Source organism: Podarcis muralis, chromosome 2, assembly GCF_964188315.1.
Source record: "Podarcis muralis chromosome 2, rPodMur119.hap1.1, whole genome shotgun sequence".
Lineage (NCBI taxonomy): Eukaryota > Metazoa > Chordata > Lepidosauria > Squamata > Lacertidae > Podarcis > Podarcis muralis.
The window spans coordinates 77,419,876-77,433,814 of record NC_135656.1 but is presented as its reverse complement, the minus strand read 5'-3'; the positions used below and the strand labels follow the sequence as shown (position 1 = coordinate 77,433,814).

At 43.7% G+C, this 13,939-nt stretch overlaps 1 protein-coding gene across 2 annotated transcripts in view; it reads right to left on the bottom strand.

Annotated features, from left to right (window-relative positions):
- SYN2 (synapsin II) overlaps positions 1–13,939 on the bottom strand; it is a 151,607-nt gene that overhangs the window by 36,630 nt on the left and 101,038 nt on the right. For both annotated transcript variants that reach the window (XM_077924832.1, XM_028718898.2), the window contains exon 6: positions 107–169. In XM_077924832.1, coding sequence (XP_077780958.1) covers positions 107–169 — 63 coding nt within the window. The remainder of the gene's footprint in view (positions 1–106; positions 170–13,939) is intronic.

Genomic DNA, 13,939 nt, shown 5'->3' with positions numbered 1-13,939 from the left:
GCTTCCATTATAGAATTTGGTGCCTGCAGTGTTTACATAGCAGTTTCTTAAAAAAAAAAAAGTAGTTCCACCATTTCCCCTCAAGATAGATAAATAGCACCTGCACCTTTCCCATGCCCGAATGAGCGTGTCCAATCTTCACAACAACAGGAAATGTTGGCAATGTCAGCTGAGGGCAAGAAAGAAAGAAACACAAGTTTAAAAACGGTTGCTTAATCAATGAACATTTCATTATCAAGGTCATATTTCTCTGTTATAAAGGATTCATTAGAAGGCTTGGCAGATGGGATTCAGCTTGTCTTGAATGTCTGTATATGGCAAATTGGTACAGGCAGGCTGTCCTCATTACTATGGTGCAGGGCTCTCACACTTGCCTTTTGTTTTATATCATGCAAGGAATATATTGTCTTCCAGGCCAGAATTTCTCTCTCCTTAACATAAAAGCACCGAGTTCAGATATTTCTTAAAACTTTGTCTCAGACAATGGTTTGGTTTTTTTTAACAGGCCCTTGCTGCAGAATAATGATTTATCCATAAGATGTACAGTACATTTTCCCAACATGTACATGGCCTTCTCTAGCAGAAAGTACAAGGAGGACCAAGCCATTCCCTGATAATAAAAGGGATGACATATTTATTTACTTAATACATTTTTAACTTGTTCTTCAATTAGTAAATTCTTAAGTGGGTAGCAATTATAAAACAAAGCCATCAATCAATTCCCACTTGCAGCAGCCTCCTGAGACCCTGAGAGAGGGCAGAAGACTGGAGCTCCTTCCTTCCATTGTGATGATGGCAGTTCACGGCAGCATTTTCTAGTGCCTGTGGTTAGCGGGGAGTTCTTGGATTGGTGGCCCCCGGCCAGTTCCCAATATTGTTGCTTGCTGTCACACAGCCTGTGTGCTATTCTGTTTTCAAAAGACTTACTTGTTTATATTTTTAATCAACAATTAAATTGCATTCTGGTATGAACTGCATACTTGTCCACAAACAGGAGATACAATTAAACAATTCTATTTATTAGGTTCCACAAAATGCAATCAAAATGGCTGTCATAGCATAACACAACATGGCTGCTGTGGAAGACACGGCAAAACAAAAAATTAGCAACAGCGCAGGCACCCCCTGATTGTGTGCGTTGGCCTCATTCAGCCGTCTTCTGGTGCAAAAAAACAGAATGGTCCACATGTGCTTTGAATGCACACAAAATGGTCCCTGTACAGTCATTGTTTATTTTTTGGCTTCTTGTCTGCAGGTGCCCTCATCTTACCATAGGAATTCACCTATGTCCTGCTGGTCCTCATTGTGCAGATTATACAGCTGTTAAAAGGTGCAAGAGCCCTGCTTTTCCCACTGCTATTGCTAAACCAAAGCATAGGCTGCCGTCCTGTACCTTCCTAGCTTGGAATAAGCCCCATTAAACACAAAGAAACTTCTGAAATAAGACATATATAGCAATGTAAAAAAAAAGCAGAGACATCACCTTGCCAACAAAGGTCCATATAGTTAAAGCTACGGTTTTCCCAGTAGTAATGTATGGAAGTGAGAGCTGGACCATAAAGAAGGCTGATCGCCGAAGAATTGATGCTTCTGAACTATGGTGCTGGAGGAGACTCTTGAGAGTCCCATGGACTGCAAGAAGGTCAAACCTATCCATTCTTAAGGAAATCAGCCCTGAGTGCTCACTGGAAGGACAGATCCTGAAGCTGAGACTCCAATACTTTGGCCACCTCAGGAGAAGAGAAGACTCACTGAAAAAGACCCTGATGTTGGGAAAGATTGAGGGCACAAGGAGTGCCTGGCGTGCTCTGGTCCATGGGGTCATGAAGAGTCGGACACGACTAAACAACTAAACAACAACAACAAAGCAATGTACAGGTAAAGTAAAGGACCCCTGACAGTTAAGTCCAGTCATGAACGACTCTAGGGTTGCGCCGCTCATACTGGCCAAGGGAGCCAATGTTTGTCCGCAGATAATTTTTCCAGGTCATGTGGCCAGCATGACTAAACCGTTTCTGGCGAAACCAGAACAGTGCTCGAAAACGCCGTTTACCTTCCCGCCAGAGTGGTACCTATTTATCTACTTGCAATTTGATGTGCTTTCGAACTGCTAGGTTGGCAGGAGCTGAGACCGAGCAACGGGAGCTCACCACGCAGCAGGAATTCAAACCACCGACCTTCCGATCGGCAAGCCCTAGGCTCAGTGGTTTAGACCACAACGCTACCCGTGTCCCTATATAGCAATGTACTGTCAGCTAATTATACAGTGCATTTTTCATGAAGACCTAGACACCAGCTTTACACAGCAGGAGGCATACTTGCAAACTTTTCACATTTGCATTTGCCAATTGGGATGGGGATTTTTTTTTAGCACCCACCCACCCTTATTCTGTAGTAGCCTTTGCAGACAATGACCTCTAGGGAGTACCTAATCTCAGAAGAATCCCCCACAGGAAAGCTGCATCCTGGTTGCTAGGAAAAATGGAAGTGCAAAATTCGGAGATTCCAAGGACTACTAGAAAATAAAACAGAAACAGGAAAGGTGTACTAAAGGGGAGGGTAAAGCAACAGCTCTTTAGGACTCCAGGGATTCCTCGACTGGTGTCCAAACAACTCACTTTATCAGGAGTAGCTCTAATTTCACACATTGCCTAAAAACACAGACAGGTAAAGGTAAAGGTAAAGGTACCCGTGCCCTTACGGGCCAGTCGTGTCCTACTCTAGGGTTGCGTGCTCATCTCGCTCAAGAGGCCGGGAGCCAGCGCTGTCCGGAGACACTTCCAGGTCAGGTGGCCAGCATGACTAAGCGGCATCTGGCGAGCCAGCACCAGCGCCGCACACGGAAACACTGTTTACCTTCCCGCTATAAAGCGGTACCTATTTATCTACTTGCACTTAGGGGTGCTTTCGAACTGCTAGGTGGGCAGGAGCTGGGACCGAATGACGGGAGCTCACCCCGCTGCAGGGATTCGAACCGCCGACCTTGCGATCAGCAAGTCCTAGGCACTGAGGTTTTACCCACAGCACCACCCGCGTCCCCTCACAGACAGGTAGGAGCAGCCAAACTGCTTTATTTCACAGGAAGGCGCCACATATTTTGCTTGATAACTAGAAGGGCTAGAGACTTACTTTTTTGTACATGAAAATTCAGACTCCGGTGTACCTGCCCAGGAACACCAATGAAGGCCTTTGCAGATGCTCAGAGTTGGCAATTCCTACATTACAACACTGGCCAAATTTTATAGTTTTCTAACTTGTTAATATAAATATTAATACACCGGCAAAAGAATTTTTTCATAGACTACATGCTTTTGCATCTGTATATATTACAGAATGATGACAGGGAAGGAATAGGCTTGAAAGCACATGAAGCCAATATAGGTCTAAGAGTCCGCAAAGAATAAAACAGTTTTTTAAAAAAAAGGAACTCCAATGATTAAACTTGTGAAATAGTCTGATTTCCAACTCCATTTGGGCTAATCATTCTTGAACAGTACAGAATGAATTAAACAAATTCACTAGCTGTGTTTTGGCATATCCCGGCAATGCTAAGTTTTAACAAATTTGTTCATTTCAATAGGAGTCAGTCATGAAATATATCCATGACCGCCAACAATGTCTACTGCATGATCTACCACAACCTGGCATTTAGAGCCATATTTCAAACTCTTCACAAAGTAAGCAATGTTATCTCCTACTTGCAAAGCAATGCTGCAAGTAACTTGCTTAAAATTGCCAAGCAGCAACTTGAAAACAACCTTTTCTGATACTTGATTCTGTCAAGTGTTTGATTTGTTGGACTGCTTCACCTTTAAATATTGTATTTAGCACTAAATAAGTTTGTTTCTTCAAATTATTTTTTTTCTAAATAACCAGATATCCTCAGCAGATTTATGTCTCATGTGTACAATAAGACTTCTGAATGTCCTTATTTTTGACTTAATTGCGTTTTCATCATTTTAATGGTTGTAAACTCTCATTTTATGCCTCTCTAGATAAAGTGTGCTTCCCAACCTATAATTCACATTACAAGGTTATCATCATTAATACATACTGAGTTAGTGTAAATTACTTTTGTCCTTTATCTGTGAGGTTCACATAGCTGAACAAAGCTGGGAAATATAAAATAAGAGGGAATTTACATGCAGAGGCATGTCTTTATGGAAATCGCCCCCCCCCCCATCACAACTAAATAAATTGAGGAACTGCAACCTCCCACAGACTCAATAGAGCATAGATTTTCTCCCTCTTCCCACACATGGCCAAACACATGCCATTAGGAGTAATGGGAGATCTATACACAAATGCCAGGTTCTAGCACATGAACAGCTTTTACTGAGATAATAATAATAATAATAATAATTTATTATTTATACCCCGCCCATCTGGCTGGGCCTCCCCAGCCACTCTGGGCGGCTTCCATAAAAACCAAAAATACAATAAAATATCACATGTTAAAAACTTCCCTGAACAGGGCTGCCTTAAGATGTCTCTTGAATGTCAGGTAGTTATTTATCACTTTGACATCTGCTGGAAGGGCGTTCCACAGGGTGGGCGCCACTACCGAGAAGGCCCTCTGCCTGGTTCCCTGTAGCTTTGCTTCTCGCAATGAGGGAACCGCCAGAAGGCCCTCGGCGCTGGACCTCAGCGTCCGGGCAGAATGATGGGGGTGGAGACGCTCCTTCAGGTATACTGGACCGAGGCCATTTAGGGCTTTAAAGGTCAGCACCAACACTTTGAATTGTGCTCGGAAACGTACTGGGAGCCAATGCAAGTCTTTCAAGACCGGTGTTATATGGTCTCGGCGGCCGCTCCCAGTCACCAGTCTAGCTGCCGCATTCTGGGTTAGTTGTAGTTTCCGAGTCACCTTCAAAGGTAGCCCCACGTAGAGTGCATTGCAGTAGTCCAAGCGGGAGATAACCAGAGCATGTACCACTCTGGCGAGACAGTCCGCAGGCAGATAGGGTCTCAGCCTACGTACCAGACGGAGCTGGTAAACAGCTGCCCTGGACACGGATTTGACCTGTGCCTCCATGGACAGCTGTGAGTCCAAAATGACTCCCAGGCTGCGCACCTGGTCCTTCAGGGGCACAGTTACCCCATTCAGGACCAGGGAATCCTCCACACCTGCCCGCCTCCTGTCCCCCAAAAACAGTACTTCTGTCTTGTCAGGATTCAACCTCAATCTGTTAGCCGCCATCCATCCTCCAACCGCCTCCAGACACTCACACAGGACCTTCACCGCCTTCACTGGTTCTGATTTAAAAGAGAGGTAGAGCTGGGTATCATCCGCATACTGATGAACACCCAGCCCAAACCTCCTGATGATCTCTCCCAGCGGCTGCATGTAAATGTTGAAAAGCATGGGGGAGAGGACAGAACCCTGAGGCACCCCACAAGTGAGAGCCCAGGGGTCTGAACACTCATCCCCCACCACCACTTTCTGAACACGGCCCAGGAGGAAGGAGCGGAACCACTGTATAACAGTGCCCCCAGCTCCCAGCCCCTCAAGACGGTCCAGAAGGATGCTATGGTCGATGGTATCAAACGCCGCTGAGAGATCCAGCAGAACTAGGAAACAGCTCTCACCTTTGTCCCTAGCCCGCCGGAGATCATCAACCAGTGCGACCCAGGCAGTTTCAGTCCCATGATGAGGCCTGAATCCCGACTGGAAGGGATCCAAATGGTCCGCTTCTTCCAGGCGTGCCTGGAGTTGTTCGGCAACCGCTCGCTCAATCACCTTGCCCAGGAATGGAAGATTTGAGACTGGGCGATAGTTGGCCATCGTGGCCGCATCTAAAGATGGTTTTTTAAGAAGCGGTTTAATAACCGCCTCTTTCAGCGGGTCTGGGAAGGCTCCCTCACGGAGGGAAGCATTCACCACCCCACGAAGCCCATTGCCCAGTCCTTCCCGGCTAGCGTTTATAAGCCAGGATGGGCAAGGATCCAGGAGACAGGTGGTTGGTTTCACTCGTCCAAGCAGCCTGTCCACATCCTCGGAGGTAACAGGTTGGAATTGATCCCACTCAACTTGACTAGACAGAACTCTAGCACTCTCCCGCCCCGGCCCTGCTCCCACGGTGGAGTCTACTTCTTCCCGAATCTGAGCGATTTTATCTGCAAAAAACTTTGCAAAATCATTGCAGGAGAACATGTGGCCCGTACTGGGCCCCGATGTTGCAGGTGGTTCCGCTAAATTGTGAACCACCTGAAAAAGTCTCCTGCTGCTGTTTTCTGCAGATGCAATAGAGGCGGTGAAGAAATTCTTCTCCGCCGTCGCTATCGCCACTTGGTAGGCTCGACGTTGAGCTCTAACCTGTGTCCGGTCAGATTCAGAATGAGTTCTCCGCCACCGGCGCTCTAGCCGTCTCAACGATTGTTTCATTGCCCTCAGATCCGTGGAAAACCACGGGGCTGTCCGGGCTCCATGCAATCGGAGAGGGCGCTTCGGAGCCAAACAGTCAATAGCCCTGGTTAACTCCACATTCCAGCGGGCCACCAGGGAATCAGCTGAAAGGCCATCAACATGGGATAAAGCATCCCCTACCACTCTCTGGAAGCCATTTGGATCCATTAAGTGGCGGGGGCGGACCATCCGAATTGGTCCCACCTCCCTGCAGAGGGGATGGGTCGCAGAGAAGTCCAGTTGCACCAGGAAGTGATCTGACCATGGCACTTCTTTCGTTTCGCTTTTACTTAGTGTCAGATCACCAACATCCATAGAGGTAAACACCAGGTCCAAGGCATGTCCACGGCTATGGGTTGGGCCAGACTTATTCAGGGACAGCCCCATGGAGGCCATGCTTTCCACGAAGTCCCGAGCGGCCCCTTGTAAGGTCGTGTCGGCATGGATGTTAAAATCCCCTAGGACGACCAAGCTAGGTGTCTCCAGGAGAACATCCGCCACGACCTGAAGCAGCTCGGGCAGGGAATCCTTGGTGCAGCGGGGAGGTCGGTACACCAAAAGGAATCCTGTACTGCCCCTATTGCCCAACTTCCAGAACATGCACTCAGAAAACTGGGTCTTCCCAACAGGACGCCTGGTGCAAACTAATGACTTCCTAAAAATCACTGCAACCCCCCCTCCCCGCCCACATGACCTGGGTTGCTGTGCGTAAGAGAAACCTGGTGGACAAGCAGCGGCAAGGACAGGCCCATCTGCTTCATCCAACCAGGTCTCTGTTATACAAGCCAGGTCAAATCCTCCATCCATGATCAAGTCATGGATGGCAGTGGTCTTATGAATCATTGACCTGGCATTGCACAGCAGCACCTTCAGGTCATGTGGGTATCCCTTGCTGATTCTAGTATCCATCCGGTCAGGACCAGACCCGGAGGCAGGGATAGTCCTCAGACAATGACTAAACCTGCCTCCTCTGTAATGATAGGGTCTGGTCTTAGCGTAACTCCTCCTCCTACCCGTGATCACTGAGATCGGTTGTCCCAGTGCATCCCGCCCTGTGGAACATGCCCCAGCCATTTTATGGGCTGGGGCCCACTCCCCGGCAGCCCTGAACCCTCCCCCTAAAAACAAAATAACACCTTAAACAAACAACCAAAACCAATAAAACAATACAAGCGAAAAATGTAAAAATTACAAAAACATCAAAATAATAATAAAAAAATAATTCCCCAAGCCCAACCAACATCCATCCCACCCCCACCCCGCACATACAAAAAATCCAAAGAATTAAAAAACAAACAAAAAAAAACACATTTAAAAAACACTCTGTGCCTCTCCGGCAGTAACAACTGTCCTGGTGAGGCCTGTCAGGCCCCGCCCCAGGCCAGATGGTAAGTGGCAGGAAGGAGCAGGGCCCTCAAGCACTCACTCAGGGAGTCTTCCTGGGCAGCAGGCCGCAAGCAGCACACAGTCCTTATGAGGCCCCAGGCCCCGCCCCAGGCCAGATGGCAAGTGGCAGGAAGGAGCAGGGCCCTCAAGCACTCACTCAGGGAGTCTTCCTGGGCAGCAGGCCGCAAGCCGCACACAGTCCTTATGAGGCCCCAGGCCCCAGGCCAGATGGCAAGTGGCAGGAAGGAGCAGGGCCCTCAAGCACTCACTCAGGGAGTCTTCCTGGGCAGCAGGCCGCAAGCCGCACACAGTCCTTATGAGGCCCCAGGCCCCGCCCCAGGCCAGATGGTAAGTGGCAAGAGCAGGGCCCTCAAGCACTCACTCAGGGAGTCTTCCTGGGCAGCAGGCCGCAAGCCGCACGCAGTCCTTATGAGGCCCCAGGCCCTGCCCCAGGCCAGATGGCAAGTGGCAGGCAAGTGAGGTGAGAGGAATCAGAGATATGAGAGGCGCACACAGGCCTCAGTTCCTTCCAATGGCTCAATGGGTGACATTCACTTATGTGGGTCGGTTGGTGAATTATTACAGGGTTCTATTGAGACCATGGGGATTCACTGCATATGGGAAGAGCACCTGTGGTAGACTGGGTTGTATCCTCTGTAAATATTCCCATATTGCAGCCTTTAATTCTACTGTTATTGAAAAACTGCAACTGCAAATTTTGCAGATTGCTTCCCAGCCCCCCGCCCCCACTGTCCAAATTGAAAATTTATTCCTGGGACCTTCATTACTCACTAAGAGGATCACATTAGCATTAACATTAGGTGGAAAGTGTATCACTATAGAAGAATAACAGAGGAACATCCACATGACATTCAGTGGTTAGTCTAACAAAGTAACTCAATGAAGACTTCTCAGTAAGTTTAGCCGTCATGCAATAAGAGGCAAGATGCTCTTGTAGACCAGGAACTGGTTAAGCAACAAGAAGCAGAGAGTAGGACTATATGGACAAAGTGCAATGAAGTTAGAATTTTGCATTGACTTCTGCGGCTCATGGTTGCTGTGATCTTGGAGGTGTGGTGGGTGAAAGATATTGTATCCCTGTATTACACTGTGCAAAATGAAGGGTGATTGTTAACATGAGAGAACACCTAAAGATTCCTAAATACCAGACTGAAAAATGTTTTGTCTGAAAGCTGGATTTCTTACAAATGAAAGACTTTATTGATTATTGTGAAGCACTACTGTCAAGAAGTAAAATTACGATGTGCTACACTTTCACAGTGGGAGTCTGCTCATGTTTGGCATGGAATTAAATGAGCGGAATACCTTCTAAAAATACTTTGGCAGATTGTTTACCTATCCCACTTATTCAAAGTCTAACAAGTCTTCTTCAGTGTGCAGCTACAATTTTCAAGGGCAAAGTATTTGAGGGACTTAGGCTGAGATGCTACTCACACTTACCTGGGAGTATGACCCAGTGAACTCACTGGGGCTTATTTCCTAACAGAGATGGATGGGATCAGGTTGTTTATCATGAAATTGCTAAACTCTGCAATGCAAATATTGCAGCATACATAAGAGTTAAACTACGACTGATATCCTGTTAGAAAAAGCCTCTGGCTTTTTTGAATTTTTTTAAAAAATGTATTAGCTTGTGTCCTGACAGGGACATTATCTTGTAAACAGGTCAATTATATCCAATTTTTCTCTGTGTGTGATTGGCACATGAAGGTCAGCACATTCGTTTCCTCAGTCACTATATTCATTGCTATTCTACTGCTTACTGTCCACAACAATAAGCAGAGCGTGGCAAAAAATATCTCAGGTGCTGGAGTTTTTTTGTCCCTACCCATAATTACTCTTCCTTTCTCCCCTAATTAGCTTATAGAATTAAACTGCAGTTTGCTTGTAGTTTTAATTAGTGTAGAACAAGTAAGAACAGAAAGGGATATAATTGGGGGGCGGGGGGATGGCGTATGGTGATGCAAAGGTAAATGGTTATTAATCTTCATGGTTTTACTTCAAAAATCAACATGGTCCTTTTCATTAAAATAGTCTTCCCAGTGGGAACTATTTCCCATCGCTGTCTAATAACAGCAACCAAAGAATACAGATATTTCCACACTACCCCCAATGGCTTTTATAGCTCATAATCTGCTCTTGAAGACTTAACATCTGTGTGATTTTAAAAATCAGGTAAGACTTTGGTTAAGTGAGCTTTACTCGCTAGTCTGAAAAGCAAGACATGTGAACATAATCATGATATATCTGGGTCCCTCATATATCAACTCTAATATGCTCTGCTTCATATATCCATCTAAGGAAGTCACAGACCAGCTCTTGTGTTTCAAAGCAAAAACTATCATTCCTTAATCTTTAGATATATTACTGAACAGCATACAAAGTGAAAAGGTCATTGCAAAGGCAATCTTGATGTTAAAAACTTTAAATCAGAAGGCCTATGTAGATGTGAAGCAGTTGCTAAGGGATGCCCCTACTACAAGAGTGGTCAGACTTATGGCTTGTGCTTTACTATAATCTCAGGTACTATGTGCAAAAGACATAGTTAGAACTGAAGAACATGGAACAGAATGCCTAGGAAATTTCCAAGACTAGGAAGTTATTTTCAGTCCCAGAACTGAAGGAAGATCACAGTCTTTTCACAAATGTTCACTCCGGGTTAGCTATTTCATTCCAATAGCATAATTTAGTTAGAAAAGTCATTTTGTAGCTATTACTGTAAAGTAATTGGGAGTCAAAAACCCTTGCAGATCTATTGCAACTCACCCAGAGAATCCTGGGAATCACAAAAATAAACAGTAACCCAAACTGAATAAGAAGTTTATCGGAAAAGTAAATATCTAAGACATGTGTCATGTTACTGCAGCATCTAAATTTTATACGTTGCTATTTTTCACTTTAGAATTTCCTGGTTTCAGCATCGTTTTTATTCTCCAGGTCTTAACCATAGACAGTTCCATAAGTCAGTGCTAGTGTTACTTTTGCAGGTGCCCAACTCATGTGTCTAACTATGAGTTGGTGCCCTAGAAGTTATGAGTTATGAGAGTGGTTTAGAACAAGAAGCTATCATGCTTCTGGGCCTATTTTTACAACAACAATGGTTATGAAACTTTACTCCTCCAGTTTTTAAAATGAAATACATTTTTCTCTGGAGGATTTGTGGCTTGAAGGGAAAGTTTTAAATACTGAGATAATGATATAATCAGTCTTTTTTGAAGGTCAGAAACATTATGGTTATCTGAATGCAACACAAAGTTCATATGCACTATTCTTCTGTTGGAGCTTCCTTATTTGGTTTTTCCATTCAAAGAAAACTAAACAATAGTGAGGAGAGCTGATGATTGGAAAACAATTTCACACTAGTTGCACATTGTGTCATACACATGGATTATAGTTGGGGTTTATATCCGTGGTTAAAATGTATATAAATTCAATTTACTGCATATCATGAGAAATCTAGCTGCGAATTTTAAATACGTGGTTAATAGTAATAATAATAGTAATAATAATAATAATAATAATAATAATAATAATAATAATATTTATTAGTCACTATAGTCACAAAAGTGATCCAAAGTGACTTACAACACAATATAAACAGTAAAACCAATGTCAACAAGCCAATGAAAACCTAAAAAAATGTATCTATACAAATATGAGTTCCACTTATTTATTAATTAAGCAAGGCTCCAAATGATTTTCCATCTGAAACACAGGCATATTTTTCTCAGAGTTGTGCATCATTATGTATTTTGCAGTCTTGAGGTTCCATAAACAGTTTATAAGTACTAAAAAGAGAGCAATAGATGGTCTGGTTCTCAGCCATCTGTATTTTGCTTGTGACAATGAAGATGGCTTAGCAGGGGGGAAAAATTGTTTTGTTTTCGAAATCATTTAGATGATTCGACATCAGAAACCACAAACTGGAGAATGCATATATTTCGAGAATTGAGATGACAATCGATGAACCACTAAGGCCTTGACAAATTTTAATTTAACAAGCAGTGACATCATGCTGGAATCCACTGAGTCTTACCTAAAATGCCAATACACTCCACCTGCACACTCACACCTTCTGTGCCAACTTTTAAACGTCTGCTGAAAACTTTTTTTTTATTCTGCCAGGCCTATGCAAGCAATGTGGTAGGTTAGGCTGATAGATAGCGAAAAGCTCAAGGGCTACCAGTGAGCCTCATGGCTTAGTAGGAATTTGACCCTGGGTTTCCTTACTCCTGTGTACTCGTGAGAACATGGCACATGGTACTTTGAGTGGGGAAACCCAGCCAGATGGGCGGGGTACAAATAATAAATTATTATTATTATTATTATTATTATTATTATTATTATTATTATTATTATTGTAGTTCATTCTGTTTTTACTAAATAAGAAAACAAACTTATACTTTGGTTCAATATGGCAATAATTATACAATAATATTTTTGTTTAGTTTATAAGGTTTCTTTTTCACCTTTCGTTATATACTACTGAATTATTAGTTTAACTTAATGTTTATTTAAGTTTAAACTTTGCTGCTGTGGGAAATTTTTATTATGGAGTAGTTTTATTGCTCTTTTCATAACAGGTTATGGCTAGTTAGATTTACCAGTTAATTGGATTTTTGTAACAAAACATGCTGCATAACATTTGCATAGTACATTTTTATAGAATGAGATACTGAGCATGTTGTGACACCAGTTTACTATGGCATGTCGACTTCCACGGGCAAGATGTTATAAATATTTTACAGAAACTGCAGTGTCATGGGGAAACTATACTTATTCATGAGAAAGGGCTTCCCTCGTCAATATTAGGGAATGCCCTTCGTTTTTGGATGAAATGGAAACTAGAAAATGCCCCAACAATAACATGAACAGGCAAGTTTCTTCTTGAACATTTCTATGTTATTCCTGGAACTTCAATATCCACACCACGGCTATCTTATATAGACTGGCTCAGGATTTAATTGGTTCCATGACAACCATGGAGATGTCTCAACGTATCAGGGCCTTACAGTCGTGGCAGATCACACCCTTGATCTGGTCTTTACTATATATTAGATTGGGAATGATCTGGTAGTGGAAAGAGTTAAAATTACTCCTTCGTTATGGATGGCTTGTTAAAAGGTTAGCTTTGGAATGGTGGTGGGAGTTCCCCTCTGCAGAAACAGGCGTCTTTGCAGGATAGTCTGCTCCTTGAAACTGATAGAATCTGAGGGATTCCTGAATGCTCTGAGGGCATTAATAGCTGACCTCACTGATGCTCCTGTTGACTTCCTTGCCTCACTATGGAATGGTAAGATGGGTATTGGCAATCAACACAATCAGACCCTCCAAGTGTCCCTATTTTCCAGGGACATCACTGATTTAGAGAAACCATCCCAGTTTCTTATTTGATCCTGGAATGTCCCACTTTTCCTTAGGATGTCCCTATTTTCACTGGAGAATGTTGGAGGGTATGGAGTTATCCAACCCCCAAGCCGTCTGAAGGCAATCCTGTATAGGGAAGTTTTTCTTCTTCTAATATTTAACGTTTTATTATGTTTTCATATATGCTGGAAGCTGCCCAGAGTGGCTGGGGCAACCCAATAAGATGTGTGTGGGATATAAATAGCAAAATTATCATTATGGAACAGGACGTCCCTATTTTCATTGGATAAATGTTGGAGGGTATGTACAATCTCTCTCAAATGTGATATCCAGCATTGTGGTTCAGCTCCCTAGTTTTCCAGAGAGCTGTGGGTGATGGAACTGGTTGACTGACTACTTGAGCACCAGGCGCGAGTATGACTGAGCACAGGAAGGGGAGACAAAGAAAGGGGGGAGGACAAAACTGTAAATTCAGCTGTGTTACAAAAATGAGAGGAACCTTATTTCTTCCATAGTGGAATAATAATAATAATAATAATAATAATAATAATAATAATAATAATAATAATAATAATAATAATATCTTCCCTCCTTGCTATAAATTTCCTTAATTTCCCTTTGCAAGCCTATTACTCTAAGCCCAGCAGCTCTGATATTGTGGGAACAGGACAGTCATGGCATCTTATATACACTCCTGCCTGTGTCTCCTATGCTGTTCTGTTTCCTGGTTCTTGAGTCCATAAAATGGAGGCAAATCCA